The 26480-nt window shown below is 43.1% G+C and overlaps 1 protein-coding gene across 1 annotated transcript in view; it reads left to right on the top strand.

Annotated features, from left to right (window-relative positions):
• LOC121619894 (POU domain, class 2, transcription factor 2) overlaps nt 1-19612 on the top strand; it is a 54005-nt gene extending 34393 nt beyond the window's left edge. Inside the window, 16 exon segments of the mRNA XM_041955830.1 lie at nt 7552-7617; nt 7889-7917; nt 8603-8659; nt 10513-10641; nt 11784-12071; nt 12328-12442; nt 12698-12789; nt 13906-14166; nt 14260-14401; nt 14553-14701; nt 15270-15467; nt 15604-15652; nt 16247-16296; nt 16298-16449; nt 17144-17217; nt 19239-19612. Coding sequence (XP_041811764.1) covers nt 7552-7617; nt 7889-7917; nt 8603-8659; nt 10513-10641; nt 11784-12071; nt 12328-12442; nt 12698-12789; nt 13906-14166; nt 14260-14401; nt 14553-14701; nt 15270-15467; nt 15604-15652; nt 16247-16296; nt 16298-16449; nt 17144-17217; nt 19239-19612 — 2225 coding nt within the window.
• The last annotated feature ends 6868 nt before the right edge of the window (nt 19613-26480 follow it).

Raw genomic sequence — 26480 nt, 5'->3', positions numbered from 1 at the left:
AATGTCAATTGTGATTTCATCATTTTTTCTTGTCAGGCAACCATAATGTGAATATCACCTGAAAAAAGTCAGAATATTCCTTTAATACTGGTTGTTGAAGTGTAAACATCAGTGGAGACATTAGCATGCAGCACTTTGTTTGCCTCACACTGAAGCCTCGGCTACAGGCAGGGAAACATGTTTATTTTTAATGATTAACACTCTCACAGGTACACACACAAACATGTGAGCAGCAGACATGCACACACGTACACTTGTGCACACATGCAGACACACACACACTGATCTTTCATTGCTGTTGCCTGGCAACGAGTCTGTGTGTCCTGTGCTAGCACAGCGCTGTCCAGTGGTGCCGTGACCGCTGCGGCTGACCACTACTGAAGGAGAGGGGGAGGAAGGTGGAGACAGAGAGAGGAAGAGATGTAGAGAGGATGAGGGGATAAAGTGAAAGAGAGATGAAGACAGGGAGGGAGAGAGAGGGACACAAATGAGAGTTTTAGATATACAAACATTACTCTGAGAAAGAAATACTATTTTTGGTGAATCTTAAGGGCGGAGACACGATTAATCTGGCAAAGTAACATCAGACTGAAGCAGAGAAAAACGCCTCGAGTAAGTCAAGAAGAAGAAGAAGAAGGAAGCAGACTGTTGCATCTAAAGATTACTCAAAATGAGACCAACTTCAGACTTACATACAGAGTTTCTGAAATTAAAACTGCAGGCTGAAGAGTAATGTGAACATCACCAGTTTAATTCAGTCTGCAGCTTTAGCATGAAACCGGTCCGACTACCTACTGCACAAACATGTCTTTCCACAATCAGACAGTAACATAAAGGTCTTTTATCAGTGCTCATAAATTGTATTTTAATTCAGCTTGGCTCTGGCTTGAGTTACATAAGAGCTTTTACTGAAAATGTACACACCACCCAACCTCAGCACACACAAGTCTTTTCTTCCTCTTTTGTACAGAGCGAGTCATTTGCATCGCAAGAACTCATTATTTCATGAAACTTTGTGAGACCAGAGATTTATTCTAACTTTACTGTGGTCATAACAATCTTAGTGTGTAGGTGAGCTAGTTACCAGTCTGCTGACCCTTAAATTTGCAAGCAGCTACCTCACTCTCTTGCACAAAAATATGGTCCACGTAATGAGAATTATCTCCACCAATGTTTTTATTTGTTTCCAGAGCAGCTCGGCAAATCTTTATACAAAACCCAAAAGTATGAAAGAGAATGCAAAAAACTAAAGAGTGAGTGACGGGAGGGGAGAGAGACGGGATGTTGACAGAGAGAGGGAGGTGGGAATGGAGGAATTAAGGTAAGGATAACAGGTAGAGGGCTTTATATGTAAGGGGGGAGGTTAGAGACAAGTTCAAGTGAGATGGTCATATTGTATCTGAGGGAGAAGAGGAAGAGAGGAAATGAGGGAGATCAGAATAAATCAAGAATGGACCAAGTGGAGGACAAAGAGTGGTGGGGGGTGAGGGACAAAGTGAAGGAGGATGTATGCTAATAGGAAGTGTGAAGGTGGAGAAATGATCAGATCTCAAGTCAAGTAGCGTGCTGGCAGTTTTCAATCGTCATGCACCCCGGCCATGTGTTTCCATGCTGCAGGATTTATTAAACCAGGGTCGGACGTAGAACGGATTCAAAAAATAATCCCTAGTATTTATGTTATTAGAAATTAAGAACAAAACTTGTATTTTCAGATTAAGGCTGGTGCAATTTAAGAAGTTTTACTGTGTGACTATGTTCATGGGTCCAACAGTCAATCTAAGACAATATGAAAAACGAAAAATTCTCATTGTATTTCTTTATTTATCTTCTTTTGTGGCGTAAAACATGTTTATTTTGAGGCTAAATGTGCTGTTCAACCACCTAAATATCCAACAAGTTGTGAAACCTGTTAATAGTAACGATGGCTGTGTAGACCTACAGTACAGAATGTAGAAAATGGAATAAAATATACGCAGTAGGGTGGCATCATTTGGAAGTATGATTTCTCTGTTTAAGGATTCAATATGGAAAACATAGTTTGGTACAGTGTTTATGCAGCAGCTTCCTCCGCTCATCTAAAGCGGAATATATTCTCATTAAATGCAGACAATAGCATAAATAGCTCTGTTCTCGGTTTTGTTTGTGTTCAGCTGGTCATTAAAATGAGACAGAACACATCGTCCTTTTCTCAGATCTATCGCAGGGAATCAAATGTCGAACTTTAGCTGTCAGAAAGAGGGATGTGGTCATGCATAACCAGTTCTGCTGATTGTAACCGCACACACTCGCTGTGTATGAGACCAGTTAAACGTTGAAGTTTTAAATTCAGCATGTCATTTGTCTTTTAAAAGAAATGACTGAAGGAAAATCTATTTGGTGCAAAGGTGAAACTTTAAAAAGACTTTCTATTCACAACAGTTTCCTCATTCTTGGGTTCAGAGTTGTGTTGCAGAGCTTAATATTTCATCTCAGCTTTCGACTTTCTGATGATAAAGTTGGAATACATTTTTTCTGGCATTCAGAAGTCTTAACACTGAAGGCCAAACCGCTGCAAAGAGTTGATAACTGACAGCTCTTTTCTTACTTTAAAACTGCTATATCTCATTTTTCTCAAAATTCCCACCATGTTTTTATGACTAAAAATCGTTTTTCACACAAACCAGTGCTCTTTTATAGTAATTCAAATTGTAACCATTCATAAAAACCAATGTGGAAATAAGAGTTTTTGGGCTTCACCCAAGACTCTGCCAGTAATGACAGCTTCACATTACTCCTCAGTGTTTCCTGTTTCTCTTTACTGTGTAATATCGAACATAATTAGAGCTGCAGCAATTAGCAGATTAGTCGATTGACAGAAGAATAATCTGTCAACTATTGTGATAATCTGTTATGCTTTTATTTTGTTTTTTAGGCAATATGGCAAATATTAATGTATCTTTAGGTTTTGAACTGTTGGTCAGTCAAAACAAGCAAATTGAAGACGTCACGGTCTGAATGGAGTTTTCTTACAATTTTTTAACGTTAATCGAGAAAATACTCAGCAGATTGATCAGAATAAATATCTTCAGCGCAGCACATTAGAAAATAAGCTTATAATTGTGATAAGTGGAAAGAGGAAGGTTTCTGTTTTAGAGTCTGACTGTGACATTTCTTTTATTGAATAATAAATAGCTCTCTGCAGCTTTTAACTCTTTTAGTTTTGTATCGTCTCATCGCAGCAGTTGCAGCGCTGCTCGTTGACGCCGTGTGTGTGTTTGTTCGGTAGTGAATGTGACAGGGGGCAGGTGGAAAATGCAGGCTGTGTGTGTGTGTGTGTGTGTGTGTCACTGAGGCACGAGGTGGCCGAGACCATGTGCCTGACCTCTGACATCCACACGCCAAACAGCGCGGGCAGCCCCCCTCAAACACACACACACACACACACACACACACAAACCCACGCGCCGTCTGTCACCGGCCCCTGACAGGCGTGACCGAGGCGGGGTGGGTGGGCAAACAGGAGTAGGGGGGTGAGTTTAGGACCCCTCCAGCCATCCTATCCCCCTCTCCCCCCCTCCCCTCTCTCACTCATTCCCCCTTTTCTAATTCCCTGACAGTGACCCCTTTCCCCCTCTAACACACACAAACACACACACACACACTCACACATATGCAGGCAGGCTGGCCATGTCAACCCCAGAAGACAGATACATCATCTGCCCAGTTGCTTCCCTCCCTCTCTCTGTCTTTCTCTCTCTCTCTCTCTCTCTCTCTCTCTCTCTCTGTCTCTCTGTCTCTGTCTCTCTCTCTCTCTCTGTCTCTCTGTCTCTCTGTCTCTCTGTCTCTCTCTCTCTCTCTCTCTCTCTCGATGATTAGCACTGATAGGATGAGTAGGGATGTACATGCACAGATGTGTGTGTGACACATTAGAGAAAATAGTTTGATGGTCTAAAACCTAATCAGAGAAAATTAAAAAAAAGTGTCCTGGACATCTGTGACATTTGGGGTTTTGGTGTGTTTGATTTGTTACAGTATACGAGGTGGTTGGGATAGATGGGGGGTGGGGGTTGAAAGGCCTCATGGCCAGAGGGGTTAGGGGCAGTTGAGCCATTAAAGGGAGGGAGAGATGGAGGGGGGGGGGGGTGGGATGATAAAATGATTTTATGGGGTCCCTCCCTTCATATGCTGAGAGGATGAAGGAGCATGGAATAATAAATGTGTGTGTGTGTGTGTGTGTTTGGGGTGGAGTGTATTACACCCAGCATTTTAGTAAATTGTATTTTTAAACAGTGTGTATCTGAAAGGTTGCACTTGTATTGATGATAGTCGTCGTAGTAGTATCAGTACTATGCCAGTACTATTGCAGCTTCTCTTACTGGGAGTAGCAGCAGCAGTACTGGTGACAGTAGATCTAAAGGTGGTGCTGGCAGGACCAGAATCACTGATGGTGGTAGTGGGAGGTGTATGAGTCATAATAACAGAAATATTTTTACAGCTGAATGTCGCAACAGACGCTAATTTATGAGGTCAGTAAAACTGTACATACAATACGTCTGATTAACAGCATGCAGGGGTGTGTGTGTGTGTGTGTGTGTGTGTGTGTGTGTGTGTGTGTGTGTGTGTGTGTGTGTGGAAAACATCTTACATCTGCGATCTGCACAGACTTCTGTGATTTGGTGCCAGCGAGTAATGACCTAATAAAGAAGATGATTTGTGCTGAAGGTCACAGAAGTGAATTGTGTTTGTAACTTAGAGGCTATTTAGTTCATTTAAGGTAAAATGTGTATTTAAAATGTTTCTGCATGTTTGAGGCATCTTTAGGTCTGAGCCATTTGTGTTTAGACTAGTTTAGTTTTAGTTGTGAGCTCATGTTCCAGGCTCTTCTTTTATTTCTCAGTTCACCCGAGACCATTGACTTTTGCTCTTTCTGAATGAATACATTATTTTCACACTGAAAGGACTCAGATGACTTATTACTGTGTACTTGTGTACTGTGTGCTTGGTACAGCACGCGCACACACGCAGTCCTGGCTCAGCATTTCCAGGAGGGTGCTGCCACCATCTGGTCATGTTATGCAACTGCAACCCTCCGCAAACTGAGGGCTGACTTTGAGGAAAACGTGTTCTTTTACGTTACAGTGATGCAGGTGGATTTTGCTGAATGCATTTTTGACTATAGATAATACATTGAGATTTGATGGTAATGCTTTTGATATTTAACACACATCAATAAAATAATAAAAACATCACAAGATGCCAAAGAAAAAAGAAAGAGCAAAAACAATTCTTACCTCTTTTTAATACCTAGTTTTGGTGGAAAATCACAGTGTAGGCTGAGGTTGACATTTATGTGTTTATTATTTAGAAGGTCTGTGACAAAATTTTGCATCTCTGATCCGTGCCCAAATATTTTCCAACTGCAAATCATTTTTTAATATTTTTTTTTATCTTCCACCATTTGCCTCAAATGCTAAATTTTCTCCTTCCCTCTCTTCATCTTTATTTCTCTTTCTCCTTCTCCTTTATTCCCCCTCCCTCCTTCCCTCCTTTCCACCTCCTCTCATCACACCTTGAACTTGTCTGTGACCCTGATGATAAGATTACACAAACGCACACACACATACAGACACTCTCACCGGGCTTATATGTAATTTCCAGTAAGCCTTTGTCCGCTTTTGTTTACAAGTATTCATTCTTTCCTTGTCTTATATGATCATACACAAAGTGTGTGTGCGTGTGTGTGTGTGTGTGTGTGTGTGGTCCATAGGGTGTAAAGAGGGCAGTGAAGCAGCAGGAGAGATGCTGTAGTTATAATTATAGCAAGGAAGAAGATGGGCAGAGTAGAGGATGTTCGCTATGGTTCAATCAGCTGTGCTTTGAATCAGACCCTCATGCAGGAAGAACACATGTGCACCAAATCACGCAGAGCTCAAATTTTAAGCTCCTTTTTACTACGTTTTTATCGACATGTCTCTTTTCTCGTCAAGCTGGTGCCATAGATAAGCCGTTTATTGCAAAAGTCCTGAACTGAAGAGGGAAAATGAGTTATAAAAGCACAAGACAGACATAAGTTAAGAGCACAGTGCAGGGGGTGAAGGGGTGTTTTGTCCAAGATGGCGGCGGCGGCGGCGGTGCTGAGTAATGTCTGGTGCTCAGGTAAGCAGTTCCTCTGGCGTCGTCGTTCCTGGACCAATTACTTCTGCAATCCCAGAAGTCACCACAAACAGAAGAGAGTAGTTAGGATGTCTGCCATGAAAAGCTGATTCCACATCCCGAGTCAATAAAGTTTACATTTAAAGAGCTCCATTAGAGTATGGTTTCATCAGCTTTCTTGCTCAAGTTTTTGCCGACTTGGTTGTTTGTGGGTCACATTTATGAAAACAGGATAAAATTATCAGCCGGAGTCGTTTTTAAAGTCCCACATCCTCACTGCAGAGTAAAAAACTAAACCGTATCTTCCAGGGCTGAACTTTTTAGGAACGAAGAGGAACATCTTGTCGGTTTTATTCTGATTTTATCCAGCACCGATGCTGGAGTATCAAGGTTACTGCAGGACAATGGCAATCCATTTCCACTTCTCGTTGGAAAAGATACCTCACCTCAGGATGAGCACACTTTCACAAATACTTATTTCTATAAATTATGTGCTGCAGTCATACCAAAAAATGCTCCCCATTCTTTTGTATTGAAATGCTCCCCGACAGTATTGATCTCGGTCGTACTTTGACCCTCAAAAGGTCAAGTACGAGTGCTGCGGGTCCGGCGTCTCGTTCAGAGCGCTGTGATTGTTCGTGCCCTTGTGTGAGCTGAATGTCTGCATGGTGAAAGAGGACGAGCAGCAGAGCGGGAGGGGCGGCCGAGAGAAGAGATTCAGAGAGTGAGAAAAGTGGAAATGTGTTCCTGTCACACAGTTTTTACTGAATTTGACAAATGTTAAAGCTCAGATTAAAAAATAAAAATTGTAATGTTTGACAGCAGCTTTTTTTTTTTTTTAAACAAGCTGATAAAGGTTAATTTTTTTTTACTAGCATTTAAATTTGTCACCAAATTGAATGAAATATGAAATTATTGAACATGTCACTGCACAGCTATAGGCTGAGCACCAGTGCATTTGAAATATTAATACCAATTTGTGATTATTGAAACGCTTTCTGATTGTTACAAATATGGAAATTAACAATCAAATAAGTTAAAAACAGAAATTATTTCTCTGTTTGCATTTGATTCAACATTCATCAGTTTTTAGTCAGTGCCGAAACACTTTCACCTCCTGTGTGATACAGTGATGCAGCATTTTTACAGTACAGACGAAGAGAGAAACACCGTGTCTCTGTGGTCAGATTCATCAGCATGACTCTGTGTGTGTGTGTGCGTGTGTGTGCGTGTGTGTCACAGTGTGTCCGCAGTCATCAAACGTTGTAAGGGCACCTGGACGGTAGTTGCTGAGAGTGTGCTTTCCAGGAATGTGAACCAACAACCCTCTGCTTTTCTAGCCATGTAGCGTCATCTCATGCACCCCTCTGTGCTTTCAAAGCTTCTTTTCTGATGTGTGGGTGTTTGTGTTTCTTGCAGATATCAGGATGTCTAAAGCAGCAGAGGAGGAGAAGCCTGGGGCTGACTATCCAGGGGACAGTTCAGGTACTCACACATACATGTATTTCATGATATGAATAATAAGTACATGTTATTCGCACATATTCCATCATAATAATAATCATAATCAAACATATTGTAATTTTGAACTTTTTTTTTTTTAATAGAAAAATGTCAAGTCATTTGTGTCTGAGAGCAGTTTTCTCATGTTTTTGAGTGATTGTTCATCCTTAAAATCCCTGGTATTGTGTGATTTATATGACCCACTGAACACACACACACACACTGTGTAATAACTTGTCCCTCTGCGTTTCAGACTCTGACAGAAACAGCCCTGATGAGCAGGTTGGTTTTTTACTTTTATTCTCAACACTCAACCGAATAACGCTAAACATTTTATTGTATTTACTTCAGCTGTAGTCTTTAAAAGAGTCATTATGAATAAACAAGTGTGGGCATTATTTTAAAATTGACTCAGTTGTTTATTTTTTTGACGATTGAATTATAACAATGCAGTAAATATTCAGGTGAATAAATTAACCACGGCAGCAATGTCAAATCATCTGTAATCTGTATCAAATCATCACAATAACATGTAATGTGGCCTGTGTTAAAAGAGTGGGTTGATATCTCTCAAATCACGTTTATCAAGATAAAAACTATGAGATAGCTGCTATTTGATAGAGCTCAGCAACAGTGTTTTGACAAGACTGATCTTTTTTAATTTAACTATTATTTTTAAATAAAATTATCTTAAATGTTTGGGAACTCCATCCACATGTCTCAACAGTCAGCTCGTTGGCTTGCTGTTGTTCTCGCTCTGTTACTGATGCTTGAATGACTCAGCTCATTTCCACCAAACACCTCTCTGCCACCCCGACCGGGTTGTACATTCAACCGTCGGGCGAAAGTAACTGTAACTGTGATCCAGCGGGAACGTGTCGGCACAGATTTCAGGGCGTATGTTTCCTCTGAATCCATCATCTGATGATGTTGTGATAATATTTTTGTACTCTTTGTTTTGCTGCAGGTCCAGCCAATGAAAACCAGCCCCTTCAGCCTCTCTCCCACGCCGGCTGGCACCAAGGTGAGCCAGTTCAGACATGACGGAGTGTGTGTGTGTGTGTGTGTGTGTGTGTGTGTGTGTGTGTGTGGGTGTGTGTGTGTGTGTTTGTGTAATTCCAGCTTATAACCTCCCATAAATATTGGCAGTCACCAACTTCAATACAAAAAACCTGTATCCCTGTATCAGTCACACCTTTATGTATGAGGCTACGGAGCGCTGAGTAATTATGTCCATTCACCATTCTAAGAAACACTGTCTTGCACTGACTTCTGCATCTAGTCAACTTTAGATATTTACGTATAATTCTGCTCACTTTATGATTTCATATATGTCGCCTGATGCATTCTATGTAGCTATTATTTTTTGGTGTGAAGATATGGTTTTCGTAATAAAACCATTTTAAAAATAGCAGTGCTTCCATAGGTTTGTCTAAAACCCTGCATATACAGATATGATCATGTGCTTGTGTGTCTGTCACAATTATTGCATAATCACCTAATTACGATTATTTGAGCTGATGGTGATTTTTTGCATAATCGTTAGAATTGTTTCCTTTTTTCTTTCCTGATGAAATGAACACCTGTTGACATTCACATCATGGATTTTATCTATATGTTTTTAGTGTTCAATGCCAACGACTGGCTGTGTGGGTGTATGAGTATTAGTCAGCTATTGTGTGTGTGTGTGTGTGTGTGTGTGTGTGTGTGTGTGTGTGTGTGTGTGGGCGTGAATACATCCGTGTTGTGTCGTATGGTTTCGGTGCCCAGGGTGAGATTCCTGCAGGCAGCACTGAATATGCAAATCACACGCCTTATAAGAAAAGGCAGAAAGAAAACAGGATGTGAGAGAGGTGACAGTGAGTGATAGATGTAAAGATGCAGCACAGCGCAGCGGTGATGGATGGGTAATGACAGCACTGCGAGCAGGTAACGACAGCGAGAGGTCAGAGGTCAGCAGCTTTGGAATGTTTCTGACACCATGAAAACGAGGACGATTCACTCATCCTTCTGGACAGATGACGGTAAACACTTGAACCTGTGAGTCCGGGGAAAGCAGCAGCAGCAGAGGGGGACTGGAGTTCACGTCGGAGTCAGATGAAGGAGGACTAATGAACATCTATTTTCTTTTCACCAGCACAGTCTGGTTTCTCTCAGATCACTGTTCCCTGGCTTCACGAACATTTGTGAGAGTGGGAACTCTCTGGTTTATCGCTTTAGCTTTGCAGCACTCATAATTATGCAGCTGTCTTAAGTTGGGATCTGTTGAATGTCTGTTAAATATTCATCAGTCTCTCTGTGTTTTAAGAGTCTGCATGTGTGAGAAAGTGAAATGCAGAAATATACTGGAACTCAAGTCGAAAGTTGTGTGTTTACAGGTGCAAAGCGGCTACAAAAATGATGTGTTACACGGGCTTTGACCACGGAAGTGTCTGCACAAGTTGATTAAATGCAGCCATTTACTTTCACCGCCTGTCGCTGCAACACAGTCACACAATTAGTTTCTTTTGGGCTTTGTGGGCTTTCCTCTCGTTTATAAGATGAATCGTTTTACGGACAGACGTGCACAAATCCAGCAGGATACAGTCTTATACGGCTGTGCACGCAAAGACTGTAAAAGTACCGTATTTCATGGTACGTCATATCATTTCTCACACACTCTATTCTATTCCTAGATGATTCTAAAAAAAAAAAAATGTCAGTAATAGACAACATTGTCTGTATTTATCAGCTTCAAGATGTGAGTGTGTGTGTGTTATTGCATGAATGTGATGAAGAATGTTGCTTTAAGAAAACCTTCCTCGGTTAAATGCAGTTAAACAAAAAAATAAAAGACATTCTCGCTAACAGGAAATTTGTCTTTGTGATCTCCTTCAGGGGAAGAGTGAGGAGAGCTCTGAGATGGCCCACAGCACCATTGCCCCTCCTGCACCTCCCTCCCAACAACAGCAACAGACCCAACACCACCACACCCAGCTGATGCTGGCTGGCAGTCAGCTAGCAGGGGTGAGACACGATGCACACACACACACACACACACACTCACTCAAAAAGAAAACTAATTTTACTTCTCTAGGATGTCAAAAAAGATGTAGTGCTGGCTACAAGATGCCCACATATGTGTCTAAAATCAGGAGTTTGTGGTCATTTTAGTTTGTATCAACTATTTAGCATTGCTCTCACCTGGTGAACTCAACCAATCTTATGAGATAAATGAGGCTCCAAACATATTTTCGTGTGAACATGCCTTTATTTTGCTCATCACACAAGCCGATAATCCATCTTGCCAGCCTACAATTTAAACGCTTGTGGCTGAACCACAGTGGTTCGGACCAATCAGCATTCTATAAGGAACTACTGGCAGCTGGGGGTGTGGTTCAGGTGTGACGGTCCAGGTGTGACGACAGGGAGAGGTTAGCGCAGATGCTGCTGTAGAGTCAGTCAGAACAGGACTGAAGAGGAGCAAAGAGCGGTACTGACGGCTCTCCTCCACGGAAAAGATGCTTTCGCTTTCAAGAGTTTAACTCTACTTCTATGTCATATGGTTCATTGATCTTATTGGTTGAGGTTAGCCCATGATAGAAAGTGATTGACAGATGGTTTATCCAATCACCTGCCAAGTATTTTTTGGAAGCGCCTGTCCTTTTCCAAACGTTCCCTGGACGGTTTCCCGGATGGTTCTGTGTAACAAACCATCTGGCACACTAGGTTAGTCATGCGTTAGCACACAGGAAAATTGTCAGTGTACGTACATAACTGTCCTGAAGGACAAGACAGCACTTGCACGACATGTAGTAAAGTCTTCTGGGGTACAGTATTTGCAGAAGAGAGAAATACCAAAGCTAAATATTTTTTCAGTTAAGTTGATGACTTTTCTTGCTTGTCTTGCTCTGGCATGCTTTTACTGTACGCTAACAGATTCACCACACTTCTGTCCCTGGAATGCTTAGCTGATACTGCTCTTTCTTCTCTCTCCTGACTTGTCTCCGCCTTTGTCTTCATTTTATTATCCTTTACGTCTACTTATTCTTCAACTCTCTTTCATCCGTTCTGCACGTTTACATCTTCATCTCTTTTGCCATCGATGTCCTCATTTCTGCCTCTCTCCACTGCCGTCGCTCCGTTCCTCCTCCTCCTGCTTTCCCCAGCTTGCCGCTCTCCTCCCGGCTCAGCAGCAGCTGCTCCTCCAACAGGCTCAGGCTCAGCTCCTGGCAGCCGCCGTTCAGCAGTCGAACGCCGCCCACGCTGCCCACGCCGCCCACGCCGCCGCACAACAGCAAGCCAACCAGCAACAGCAGCAGCAGCAGCAGAACCAATCACAATCCCAGCAGCAACAGCAGCAGCAACAGCCAACCAAACAGGAGCAAACTGTCCAAGCCCCGCCTCCTCCACCACCACAGCTGGCCCTGTCGCAGCCGATCCAGCTCACAGCCCAGGTATGAACAGCCAGTCCTTTAACGAGCACTAATCTTTACCGAATCCCCTTGATAGTTGACGACTGGTTGAGAAATTAGGTTTACATGAAGTTAAGCAAGTTATTTAGTTTTTAGCACTTTTTCAAATCTTTGCCCGTCGCTTTATGAATGGATTAACTGACTTTTGTGCTAGGTTGGCACTGTGCAGCAGAGATTACCTATAAGCCTGCTTCATGTGTGCCGTATATATTGAAACATGTTTGCGTTTTTGTTGCAGGACATCCAGCAGCTGTTGCAGCTCCAGCAGCTGGTTTTGATGCCGGGGCATCCTCTCCAGTCTCCTGCCCAGTTCCTCCTCTCTCAGCCTGCACAGGCACAGCAGCCACAGCAGGGTGAGGGCAGCTTTGGAAACTCTTGGTCTTCAGTTCTGATGATATCAATAAAAATACAGCACAGAGCAGTTACTCTGCAGAATTAAAGCCACTGCTGAATATTTTGTTTTTAATCACAAAGCACACATCGTTCAAGAGCCATAACGCCATAATCTTTCTTTTTCTTGCTTTCTTTACTGGTTGATTAATTTGGTCATATGATGGACTGGTTGATTGATTGTTTGGTTCATTATTTGGTTACTCTTCCTCTCGCAGGTTTGCTCTCGACACCAAATCTGATCCAGCTACCTCAGCAAAGCCCAGGGGGACTACTGACAACCCCGCCTCGTCTGGGACTCCAAGCACAGGTAGAAAATCCCTTGAGTGAATGTGGGTGAGAGGGAGAGAGACGTTGGGAAACTACAAACCTTAACCACTCAACAAGCGGGATGTTTTTGGGTTGTGTTTCATGCAAATGAAACAGATGTTGAATCTGCACGGCGCCTGTCAGACTCACCACTATCAGCCGTCATCTGTTGCAAACCACCTGCAGAATGCAAAACACGTTTGATTGGACTTCAAGTTGTGTTCTGCTTTAGGAAGTCACTTTATATTTTAAACAAATATCTGATCTCTGCTGCAACAATCTGTTTGCCTATATGCCAAAAGAAAAGGTCAAGGTAGCTGTTTAGTACAAAATATATTCCACCGCAGCTGCTTTTCATAATAGACGCTGTTTCTGAGTCCAATGAGGAGCTTGAATCTTGATGATGTATTCACACTCAAGTCAACAGCTCACCTTGTGTCTCGGCCTTTATCTTCTATAACATAATGCATGAATGCATCCCCACACACCAAAGGGCCGTTATAGATTTTTCATTAAGCTGTGATGAAGTCATGTCAGACACAACGGCAGGTGTTTCCTGCTTGTTCGCGTATTTTATGCACAGAGCTGATGAATGTAAATTAGGCGTGTGGCAGCAGATATCGTGCATGATATCTGGTCAATTAGCTGACACTCCCAAAGCTCGCAGGGTCAAATTCCTGCTCTGACGTACTGTGTGTCTTCTTGTCGTCGGCTGACCTCGTGGCAGGCTGAGGTTAAACTCTCCTTCCAAATATTAAATTGATTGTATTTTTCTCCTGTTTAGAATAAAAGATGTTGCATGTTGCATGATGCCTGTCAAATCTGTATAATTTGTCAAGTGACCCAGGGTCAAATTATTTTGTTTCCAAGCTGATTACCTCATATGTATTCACTAACCAGTTTATTTCAATTCCAAGAAAAAAAAAAATTTCAGAGAATGTTTTTCAAAACCGCGACAGCTCTGCATAATTTAGCTGGAGACCAAAGCACTAACACGAGCAGATTTTAAGATTCACTGAATTTGTTGGGCCTCACATGCTCAACCTTTACAAGTAAGATACTGCATGTTTGTACGTATGTTTTGTTTATTTACGTCTCTGTGTACCTGACACCGCAGAGGGAGAAGAGTGGTGATGTTGTGGTCAGTGGGAGCAGCAGCGGCGGCTCTGTAGTCGCCACCGGCAGCAGCGGCGTTGGCGTTGTGTCGTCTGTGGGAGCTACCTCAGCGTCCAGCAGCGCCATGGCTTCCTCACTGACATCCGGTTTGACTCCTGGGGGTCACGGGGGTCACATGGGGGAAGAGCCCAGCGACCTGGAGGAGCTGGAGCAGTTTGCCCGCACCTTCAAGCAACGACGCATCAAGCTGGGATTCACCCAGGTAAAAGACAAGATAAGAGGAAGGTGGACGGGAATGTGTGTGTGTGTGTGTGTGTGAGTCTCAGTTTCATCTCTGGCCTCATTCGTCTGTCAGGGAGACGTCGGCGTGGCCATGGGCAAACTGTACGGCAACGACTTCAGCCAGACCACCATCTCCCGATTTGAAGCACTCAACCTGAGCTTTAAGAACATGTGCAAGCTGAAGCCACTGCTGGAGAAGTGGCTGAGTGACGCAGGTAAACATCCCAAACTCATCAGTTCTGAACCTAATCATTCATTTTACATGACTTTTAAGTTTTAGGAATGACCTAACCATTGTGGTCCTCACTGCTTTTCTATGTGTCTTCATATCTCTGTCTCTCTTTTTATTCTCTCTCTCTCACACAGAAACCATGGCAGTGGACAGCATGCTGCCCAGCCCATCTTCTATCTCCTCCCCCTTGTTGAGCCTCGAGGGGCTACCCGGCCGACGCAGGAAGAAGCGCACCAGCATCGAGACCAACGTGCGAGTGGTTTTAGAGCGCAACTTCAACACGGTAGGAGACTGACTTCTTTACCAAGTATACGGGAAATCGTATCTGCCAGACTGCACAGGGAGCCTGACACAAAAGTATAAAATGTCCCCAAAATTAGATAATGAACTCAGAAAATTCATATCAAAAGGTATTTAAAATTTCTGTCTGAGATCTTGAAGGTTTGGTTTTTATTGTAACTGCACAAAATTATTGATTTGGCAGATTTGATAATTGAGTCTCAGGTTTCATTTTACGGAAATAATAAAAGTGATAATGAAAACAAATGTGAACTTTAAGAGAAATAATCACCCAGTGCTTTCAAACACAGACACAGGGTACCATAACAACAGCATTAAACAAGTGTGTGTTAGATCGTATGTTACACTGAGTCCAAATCATATCAAGTTGTTGGTAGCATTTAAATGCTTGCTATATATTTGCTTTCTTTGATTATCCAGTTGTTTTCATTATGGAGGTTTATTTCCAACATCTACCTGTATGTCTCAAAAACAAGGCTCTATTTTAGATCTTGACACTAAGCTACACTGGTTTCAGTATCTACTCATCAGTCTGATGTTTTCCTCCTCAGAACCAGAAGCCTACCTCGGAGGAGATCCTGCTCATGGCGGAGCAGCTCAACATGGAGAAGGAGGTGATTCGTGTTTGGTTCTGCAACCGCAGGCAGAAAGAGAAACGCATCAACCCCTCCAGCAGCACCACCCCTCCTCTGCCCAGCCAGACCTCACCTGTTGTGACGCACAAAGCCCCCTGCTACAGCCCGCACATGGTACGGTCCACCATGAATCCTCTAAGCCTTTACTACTTAGCCGCTTTTTTGAGTCGTTTCAGAAGTTGGCCTGATATTTGTTTCACAGATGGATGGAAGTATTTCCTGATTTCTCTTTCCCTCTCGCCCTCTCCAGATATCGAGTCATGGTCTGTCCCAAGTCACCACCAGCCTCAGCACAACAGGTGAGCTGTAATTACTGTTTGTGCCGGTGTCGGGTCTCGTCAATAAATGATTAAAGGTTAGCGCGGTGCTTCTCAATTGTGTTTCTGGAACCCCAAGGTCAGTCACGGGAAGATTAAACTGGTCCTGACATTATTTGGAAGAAGTTGATATTTCTGTATTGTTGGAGCCTTTCGCTGGTTTGATGAAACACTGAAGTATCATCACTTTCAAAAAATGATTTCTGTGAGAGAATGATTGAAATAGAAAACAATGATGTTTTGTTGACAACAACATGGAAGAAATGGTCCCACCTTGAGTTGTTTACCTCCAGGAGTCATGACTGGTCCTCATGATTTATAGGCCTTGACTACAGTGTGAGTGATCCCAGGCTTCACAGATATGACAGATGGCCTGACAGGTAACAAACACAGCTGGAAATTTATTGGCCTGTTGAGCCGAGGCTGATACTTTCCAGTCGCAAACTTCTCTCTCCAGTCTGTTGTTGAATGGAGGTAAAAAAGACGCCCAAAAATCTCAGGAACCTGACTGTTGATGAAGAACTGTGTCACCAAAGTGTTTATATTTAGTAATAACGCTGTAACTCATCCGTACAGTGACAACAAACCCGCTACATGACATCAATATCCCTCTTCTTCTCTTCCCCTTTAGCCGCCAGTTCGTCACCGTCAGCGTCCTGCCCCATGACTCCTATCAGCTCGGCTGCAGTCGGCTCCACCTCTTCTGCTGTGACCCCGCCCCCTCACAGCACAGCCAGCCCCGCCCCATCCAGCCTGGGGGCCCACGGGCTCAGCACTGGGTGAGTGTGTATGAAGTGGTAGATTTAAAAAGCATCAACGAGGTGGTGAGCTTATCTTCAGTCAGTGCAGGTTTCATCCAAGACGGTCGGAACGTATTCATCCTTTTTTCAGCGTGATACAACTGAAGATTCACCACTTCAACCGATAACAGTCCACTGGTTCTGAAAAGTATTTGCTTGTGCTCATTTGCTTTTTACTACTGGAGTAACAAGATGAGAAAAAACAGACATTTTAATACATCATCTTATGTTGGATTCTGCACATTTCTTCGTAGTTTTCAAACCAGGCTACAGATTCAACGATGATGACATGAATCAGTAGTTGCAGCCTAAGATCAAAAAGAGAAATGTGTGTCAAACAGAAAGACCAGCTCTTTGAAAAGATCTAGTTCACACAGGCTTAATACTGCATTTAACCTTGAACAAACTACCACTTCTAATGGAAAAAATGTCAAGTGATGAACTGATGCATACACACCTGCAGAAATCTGTCATATTCAGCTGTTTACACTTATTGAGACGTGTACAAACTAAAGTATGCAGACCTGCGTATAAAATGTCAGAGACAAGAGACTGAAGGCTTCGGAAAAGTATGTTGGGTGTACAGCACTTAACCTCTCCACTGTTTCTCTACATGTGTGGACGTTGGTGTGTGTGTGTGTGTGTGTGAATTTGTGGTCCATCCACCCTTCAGGAACACAATGATGGGAGTAAGCACAGGGATGAACCAGGCCCTCATTGGCAGCAATCCCCTGGCTACCATGCAAGGTGTGTGTGTGTACGAGTGCATGCGGACTGTCCCCTCCAGTCCAGCGAGTCTTTTTGAGTCTCCATTTCTAAAGACCACTTCCCATTTCACCCTTCATCCATTCTGTCCAAAATGAATTCCCTTGCAGCCACACTCCTCCTCCTCCTCGGCGCAAACTTCTTGAATCGCTCAGTATGGTGAAAGATTCAATTTGATTCTCATACAATAGCCTGCTATTATCACAAAGTGACAAGAGCCCCTTATGGCAAAGCTTAGGAGGCCAAGTCAGCTTACAGTAAACAGTTGAACAGGCACAATCCCCTCCCTCTCAATATCCAGGCCTGTTGGCTAAATAAACCGTTTCCACTCAAAATTCCCCTTTTTGAAAGAGATGATCGGCTGCCAAATCAATTAAGCATCACAAATAAGGTCCGTTGAGCTCAGCTTTGAATCCGTCATGTGGTCCATCTCCCTATAGCGCCAATTCAGACCTTCCCCTTTTCTCCCGCTCTGTTCGGCATTCATTGAGAGCCGGCCTCCTCCAGGCCGTGTGCTGATGAGAAGGATACAGTCTGTTATGGAAACTGCAGCTCTGGCACTGCCGGCTCTGATAGAGTTATAGGCTGAAGGAGAGAAGAAAGAGGGGGTTGAAATGAAGTGTTGACGTGAAAGGATTTCTGCTCTGAATCCCTCACGGGCCACACGCGCTACGAATGTTTACACTCGTGGCGCTGTAATGGATCAAAGCGTTGACTGTCACACTGGAATTCAGAAGTCGGCAGGTGTCACTCCGTCACAGTGGAGTTCTGACTGATTGACGGTTATCTTGCCCTGTTTGCTGCCGTCATTTTGCAGAAAAGTACAAGATCTTTCGCAGTTTTCAGCCTTGAAACACGACTTACAATATCTACAGTAAACCGAGAGGTCGCTGATTTCTGTGAACACTATGCCCCCTACTGGTGATTTTATTTACGTATTTATTTACACAAGCATCCAGCTCAATTCAATGCGTCATCATGTGGAAGAGCGTGCTGGTTGTGTGCATGTGTTGTGAACAGTCTCCTCCATCTTCATCCTGACTATCACGTGTCTCCTTGCAGTATTCATTGCCTCATGATGTGAATAGAAACATTGTCCGAGATACCTTGTGCGCAGCAGCGCTTCTCTCCGGGTGCCAGCTGGTGCACGTTAAACCACAGCAAACCGAAAAATCAATGTCCCAGTTGGTCTGCTGGAATATTGATTTTTTTTGGTTTACTGTAAATAGAAACATTCAATTCTGAAGGGTTTGTTCAACTAAATTACAAAAAAAAAACCCACAAAGATTTGTACTTACTTCTAGTGTTATCTGTTCATGCAGATACGTTGGACTTTTAGCTGCTGGGACTTCTGCCTACAGCCCAGCACAGTTTTGTCTCTGCTGCTCACGTCACTGAAAAAAGCCATTTTGACCCATTAATTTTAAAAATTCTCTGGTTGTGACTTGGGTGAACTGATCCTTTAATCATTTACACATGCCTTTTAATAATTGATTTGTACTCAGTAGATAAGACCCTGTTTCCATCCACTCACTCTGCGGTCTGTCTCATCATCTTTATCGCCGCCATCCACGATTTAAATGTTGGTGTGATGCGTTCACTGACTTCTCTTTACATCCTGTCTTTTTCTCATTCATTCTGTCTGCTTTTCCTCGACATTTCTCTCCTTTTGTTGTCTTCTGCCTCCATTAATCGCTCTCTTCATCTCTTCTTCTGTCTTTTCTACTTTTATCTCCGCCCTCCACGTTTTCTTCACTGCTCTTCCTTTCACTCTTCTCCCATCCTCCATCTTTTTTTCTTCTCTTTGTCAATTTTCTCTTCTGTGTCTGTTTTTATCGCTCTGCTTCTTGAGTCCTGTGCACCCTTGTCGTCCTCTCCTCCCACCTTCATCTTTACTCCTCTTCGTCCACCCCCCTCCTTCTCGCTCTGTCCTCGTCTTCCCGTCCTTCCGCCTTCACTTTTCACACTCTTACCCTCCTCTTCCTCTCTTCCGTCCTCACCAGCCCTGGCAGCCAGCAGCGGTCAGCTGCCCATCTCCAGCCTCGAGGGGGCAGCAGGTCACATGCTTCTGGGTGGACCTGGGGGTGCTGTCCCCCCTTCCCTTCGCCCGTCCCTCTTCCTCAACCGCCCCACCCTCCTCCCCATGGTGACCGGCTCCATGGCGACAGCTTCCACACCTGCCATAGGACTGGTCAGCGGTGGTGGTGGGTGCGGGCCAAGGCCCCCCTTCTCTCAATCTCCGCCCCCTGGCACCAGCGACCTCATGAGCCCGACCTCGTGCCCTGAGGAGTCCGCATCTCCTTGTTCAAGTCCCGCCTCTTTCTGTTCCTTCAGCGAAGCCTCGCCGCCACCCCTGGGAGGGGCCATGGCCGAGTGACCCCTGACTGACAGCCAAAGTATCCTATCAGAAGAGGACGAGGAGGAGGAAGAGGAGGAAGCAGAACGTTAAAGGAGCTTTAAAAATCTAAATTTACAACCTCGCCTTTCAACCAAAGCCATCTCTCTGTCTGATCTGTCTCTCATTTCGCCTCTCTCTTTCTCCGCCTCCCCGCTGAAGTCATCTGAAGCCAAAAATATACACAGACGGATGAGGGGAGGAAGCAAAGAGAGAGGGAGGATGGAGAGGATAGAGAGAACTGCAGGACGGAGGGGGGAAATTTGAAACCAAATAATGATCTACAGCTGGAGAGGTGGCACCGAGGAGTGTTTCTGCTTGGCGTCGGGAAACGAACACCGCGCTTTTTATCGGCTGGAGAAAAAATAAACTCGCTGAGGGCAGGGATGAGAAGCGAAAACTGTGTGTGAGAAATGGGAGGCAAAAATAAAAGACTTGTTTAACAAGCTTGGAAGGCCATGTAGTCGCAACCAAATTTAAAAAAGAAAGGATGCTAGAAGAGAGACACACACTGACAAAGAGGAAAACCAAAATCTCCAAATACCAAAAACTGAAAACCAAAAAAGACAAAAAAACAACAAACGGAGAGAAAAGCTTTAGTTCAAAAAGACTTTTGCATTCTGATCTGTCCAAGATCAGCTCAGTATTCCATTCTCCTTCATGCCAAACATTTTCCATTTCAGTCAGGATTTCAATTATTCTCATTTTCAATTTACCAAACATCTATTTTTCTATTATTTGTATTCATCCCTCTTTATGGTACTTCTTTCCAAAAATGTGAGTTTAATGCTTTACAGCTGATCCCACATGCAGGATATCTACCTCTTTACAGCTTTACAGTGTGAACCTTCAATACATTGGAACAGACAGTGTTTGTTTTAACCAGCCTGGAGTGGCAGACGGGTGGGGTTTACTACTATAATTACTATAGCATCAGGTAAGATGCCAATCCATACATACTGTAGTATAAAAATAACTTTCCTGTGAATGCCTGAGCTTTCTGGTGTTCATTAAATCCTTCTAGGTGGCAAAACCCACTCTTCTGGCATGTAAAGAGGAACATACGTGTTGGAAAATCCCATTTGGCCCAAGGCAGAATTGGTTGTTTAGCTGTTAATGTCAGTTTAGAAGCACCACAGTGGTTTTTTAGCATCATTTTCAACATTTCTGTCAGGATTTTCATTACCCTTGTCGTCATCATCTTCATTATCAATATTCTCATCGTTTTCGTCAATGTTCAAACCCGATTACACCCACTAACTAGTACTCATACTGCCTTCAAAGAGGATACACACACACCACAGGCAGATGTGGACAGTCTTGTTTTTTCCGCATTATTTGCCTTCTTTTATTTATTATCACCCCGTACACACTCATACCATCATCATGTCATCTTCCAGACTGCTCATCTACCACCAGACAGTCACTCTTGGATACCAAAGCATCGCCTCTGGCAGCGTTGTCTCTGGATTCGCCCGGGAGACGAGTGTCCAGACAAAACCTCAGCAGTGTCAAAGGAAAACACACACACGAACACACACACACACACATACATTACAAGCATAAGAAAGAGTCCAAACCAAAAAAAAAAAAGAACAAAAGAAAGAGGTGAAGCACCGGCGTTCCCCTTACTGCCCCCAAACCCCTGCCCTCCATCCCTCCCTCCCATCTGCCCCTCTCCTTTGTCTCCAAAGATCAGATCAAAGGGCCAAAAGAAAAGAGGAGAAGAAGAAGAGGAGGAGAAGGAGAGGGAGAAGCGGTCAGGAGCGGAGGAGCCAAAGGTGTGAAAGCTGCAGGGGGAAAGCAAGAAGAAGAAAGAGGAAGAGGAGCAGGAGGAGGTGCGCTCGAAGTGGCGGACCAAAAAACCAAAAAGTAACCCAAAACCAAAAGCTACTACTACTGCTACTAGTTATGTACTGTATGAGTGACTGAACCGTAACTAAACCAAATACAAACAAAGAGGGGGAGGACGAGGGGAGTAAAGGGGGGAGTAAGGCCCTGTCTGTCTGTTCGTCTTTAGCTGTGATTGCTGTTCTTGTATCGACAGACAGAAATCGTTCCCTCCCACCCTCTGCCAGCGACCTCGGCTTTGTTCTCACTTTCTTTTTCCTGGATGGATAAAATATGGAATAACCTCAACAAACTGACTTTGAGAATATATATATTTTTGTTTTTGCTTTCCATAGTGTGTCTGTTAATGATGTATGGATTTGTCTCATTGCTTTCTACTTATTATGCTGTGGGAAGGAGGGAGGGAGGGAGGGGGCGGGGCGGGGAGGTGCCGGGTTCTGGCGACGCGTTGCCTACCTTCATATCTTCTTGTCTCTTCGGTTGTGCTCTGGGTTTTTATTTTTGTTTCTGGTTGGAAATAGCTGTGAAAATGTAGCTTCTAAGATCCAAAAAAACAACGAACTTTTTTTAGTTGATTCATAATGTTGTGAAAAAGCCAAAACTGAAAACCAAAAGCTAAACTTTTTAGACATACAACCATACCAAATAGAACAACCAAACCAATGCACAAAGTGTACGAGTGGCTCAGCTGGTGTGTGTGTGTGTGTGTGTGTGTGTGTGTGTGTGTGTGTGTGAGTGTGTGAGCATGTGTCGGTATAAAGATAATTCTCTTGCATACAAACCAAACCGTAAGACACGAAACAGTCTTTCTGTCACATAAACATGTTGGACAAAATAACATCGCTCAATGCTTTAAAGCAGAACTCTGGTCGTTTTCAACCTGGACCCGTTTTCACACGCGTCTGCCGCCACGCTCATCATCTTCAGCTGCTTCCTGCAGCGATGCGTCGCTGCTAGAACCAGGATCAACTGTTTTACACAGCAGCAGAGGTGGCAAAGACTTCTGTGGCTAGAGAAGGAGAGTTCAGGGACCACTGGTTTCACACATCTTAGTGCATCCCAGTGCAGTTTTTTTTACTGTTTCCAAATCAGCTTACAGGCTTAAAACATACTCGAGATTGGTAATCAATCACCTGAACGTCACGTCACCGCATCAGGACCATCCTGATGAGTCGACTCACGCGTCACCAAGGAAGAGTGTTTTAAGCAGCAGTTTACAAACAAAACTTTGCCAAAAAAATATGCTGAATGTGATCAAGTCGAGTTGATTTTCATATTGTTTAATGATGAGAGCAAACCAGCAGTCACCTGGAGGGAAATGTCTGAAAAGCGACGGCGAGTTTTTAAAAGATGCAGATGTGACGGCTGTACGGCGGAGCACCGGATAACTGATTACGCCGATGTCACCAGGTTGAAAACAGAGTTAAGCTTTAATGTAACAGGCGCTGAAGGCAACCAGTGATAAAGATGATATGGGGAGGGGAGTCGGGGGTGCTGACCGAGACAGATTAAAAGCTGTTAACGTCCACTTTTAGAGGGAATGTATCCATTAGTTCTTATAGGTTTTTGTAGGGGGAAATAATCTATGTTCAACTGCTCTTACTTGTTGCTGATGTATAAAAAAGGCTGGGACTATTATCCTTTGATGATGGCGACCGAAGACGATGTCTTGATTTAAGAACCAAAAGCTTTAAAACTCTTTATCTCTCACGGGCTCTTTGTTGAAAAAAATATTTGTATTTATTGTATGAGGGAGGTGTGTGCTTTTTTGGGGATGGGGAAAACGGTCCGTTTGTATTTTAAGAACTTCTTTGTCTCTCACCTTGTTTATTTATTGATTCTTTATTTATGTATTTATTGGATTCTATTTATGTCTTTCTGGATCTTTGTACTAGTTTTTCAGGGGTTGTTGTGAGGCTTGTGTCTGCAGAGAGGGGTGTTCTTGAGATCAAGACAAGGAGAGAAGATGCCAAACGAATGTTCCAAAGCAGAACCAAACCTAAGGACTGTTGTAACCTGAGACAGAGAGAGGAGGTAGCAGGGAAACTGTGGCGGAGGAAAATGCTGGTTTTAACGCAGAACCTGGAGTGTGTCACTGTTATAATCTTCAGTCTGGGAAGTTTATTCCCATAGCGCTGATTTTAAAAAGAAGCTTTTTAAACATTGGGTTTCTCATTATGGATCAGACTTAGCCTGCTTATAACATTTAGTGGACGTTTACACAAGCTTATTTCCACCCACTGACTGCCAGGTAGCTGTTACGTAGCTAATAGAGCTAATGTTAACGGACAGAGCTAACATTAGCTTGCTAATGTGTGACTTGTCCAGAATGACGAGTAAAAGCGCTAATATACAATATGGTTGACGTAGCTGACCTGAAGGTTGATCAAAATGCTATTAGAAATCATATAAACTGGAAGATTTTAGATTACATTTCACAAAAATAACACCATTACAGAACGCTGTGCTAATACTGTCAGGCTAAATGACTAGCTAAACAGCGTTGGTTAGACTGAATATGATCACTACAAACTATTTCTTTATGTATGCAGATATAAATAAAACAGTCACCCAGAAATGTACAAAGATTAGTAGTTAAATTTAAATTACAGCTAGCTTACAGCCCCTTAGCTGTTGTTTTTAGCCGTCATAGCTAATGATGCTAACAGTGACTTCCTGGTTAGACGGCGCAATAGATATTTCCTCACAACACGTTACTAAAGTCTTTATTAGCCCACTAAAGTCTTCACAGCATTTCTTTTTCAAGGTGCAACCTGTTTTGATCACTTGTCTAAAACTAGCTCGTATTTTCTTAACTTAACAGGTAAAATTAGCGATATATTAGCTTGTTCCATCCAGCCCCGGTGGATTGTGTGCCGTCAATCAGGCAAGAGTAAACTGATTTGACCATGAAATCCAGTTTGACCCAGCTCAGCGTCACACACTCCAGACTGGTTAAACTGGTCAGCGGGTGACACCTTCCCCAGCTTTGTTTTAAAATCCAACATCTCGGCCCAGTCGAGTGGATTTCCTCCGCTCACGTCTCTGCCTCTGTTCTCTGAAAAAGCTTTCCGACTCCCTCGGTCCCGCTTCAGGACGAGGGCTTTGACTCATACCTCTGATGCTCTGATGAAAAACCAAATATACATTCAAGCTTTAATGACAAAAAAAAGAGAAAAAAACGACGCGACTTGTCTGAACTCAGGAGTGAGGGATGTGAAACTGGCCCTAGTAAGTTAGTTTGATGAAGAAGAAACAAAGATTTCCATTAACCGGCGGTTCTTGTGGCTCGAACCTACCGAACGCGCCGCCGCGTGCCCCCACGCTCGCTGTCTGGAGGTCAGTGCAGCGCTGAGGACGTGGCTGTTCATAGAGAGGAAGCTGTGTGTACGTTCATCGCTGCTGTCGGAGAAAATACCTGAACTCCAGCTTTAGTGTTTTTATTTAAAATACACATGCTAATGTACGTTTGTGGCGTGTTTCTCGACTCCTGGGCCGGTTAAAAATCCGCCGCAGAGCTTAAAAACTGCACGGATGTCAAAGAAAACGCGAGGAAATACAAAAAATGACGTTTGGTTTTCTCCGACAGCGGCGCAGCTCTGTCTGCATGTGTGCCTGTGTAGGCTCGGCTGTGGTGGACGGAGAATAATACCAAAGTTAAAACCACCACAGCGAGACACTGCACCACAAACACAACACACACACTCGCAGTCATTCCATGTGTATATAAACATTCAGGATTCGTGTTCGGGACTGTAACTGCTAACATAAAAGGCGTCCAGCACCTGTCGTTGATATGAAAACACTGTCGAATAAGAGCACTTCAGGCCTTGACAGTTTTCTACTGTAGTTCTTCTGTGGCTGTGAATGTTAATTTTACTACTATGCTCAACTTTCCAAGTCACCGTGACATAAAAGAGACTCTTTTTTTGGCCTTGAGAACACAAAAAGTAAAACCTAATAACAGAGTGGGAAAAAAAAGGAGAGAATAACGTCAGCCGATATTGTTTGCCCCATGATATCTTTCGTTTGTTTAGGAGAAATTTAAAAGAAGCATTTTCCTTTCTATTTTTTCTACAATGCAGCTTAAATCCAAAGGTTAAGAGGACAGCAAAGATAGATTTTACTGCTAAAGGAAAAACCTCAATAGTGAAAACCAAAGAGCTCCACTGTATCTTCTCACCTTGATTTCTTTTCTCGGCATTGTACAACGCCCACGTTTTTTATGATGGCTGTAAACTCTAAAAGTATTCTTTAATATAGCCTAATGATGATGACGGTGGCGATGATTGTGGCGATGAACTTAAAAGATGAGACAAACACTGCTCTGTAAGCTTTAGTATCTGTTTCTTGGGTCCTTTTTTCTGTTTTGAAGTATGCTTACAATATGCCGTTTTTTGACCTCGAGGCTCTTTCTGTCTGAGTTGATTCTATAACCTGATTCTGTTGGAAACGTTTGGGTTTGAAACTGTTCTCTACTGTCCCTTAACTCATCGCTATCTGTGTGCCTGTTGTTTTGGGGGCCAGGGAAACGGGGACAAAACAAACCTGTAAGTGTTAGGAATAAAGTGCGAATTTAGACCAAAGTCATCTCCTGTGTCTGACTCGTTTTTTTATTTATGTTTTGCTGCATTCAAGAACGACAAATTTGAAACTGTGAGAGCAAAAATCAGCCAGAGTACATCTCACAGAAAGAAATACACAAAAAGTAGGTTACTTTACTGTATTACAAATATAATTTAAGTCTAGAAAAGTCAGTACAAGTACTCTTTTACTTTTTGGGCTTATGTTTGACAGATGCTTTTAAGAAATGTGCTTCTAAATAGATGTCGGTAAGTTACACTGATTCTGCAATATTTAAAGTAGTATTTCAGAGTACTTATAAAAAGTCTACTTTATTTTAAGTGTATTATAAATTGTACTTTAGTGTACTTTTAGAAATTGTACTAAATTACAAATATTCTTAATAGTAATAAAGTACTCATGAGAAGTATATTTA

This window comes from Chelmon rostratus, chromosome 16 (assembly GCF_017976325.1).
Source record: "Chelmon rostratus isolate fCheRos1 chromosome 16, fCheRos1.pri, whole genome shotgun sequence".
In the NCBI taxonomy this organism is placed as follows: domain Eukaryota; kingdom Metazoa; phylum Chordata; class Actinopteri; order Chaetodontiformes; family Chaetodontidae; genus Chelmon; species Chelmon rostratus.
The sequence above is the reverse complement of the archived record's forward strand: the minus strand, read 5'-3'. Positions and strand labels throughout refer to the sequence as shown.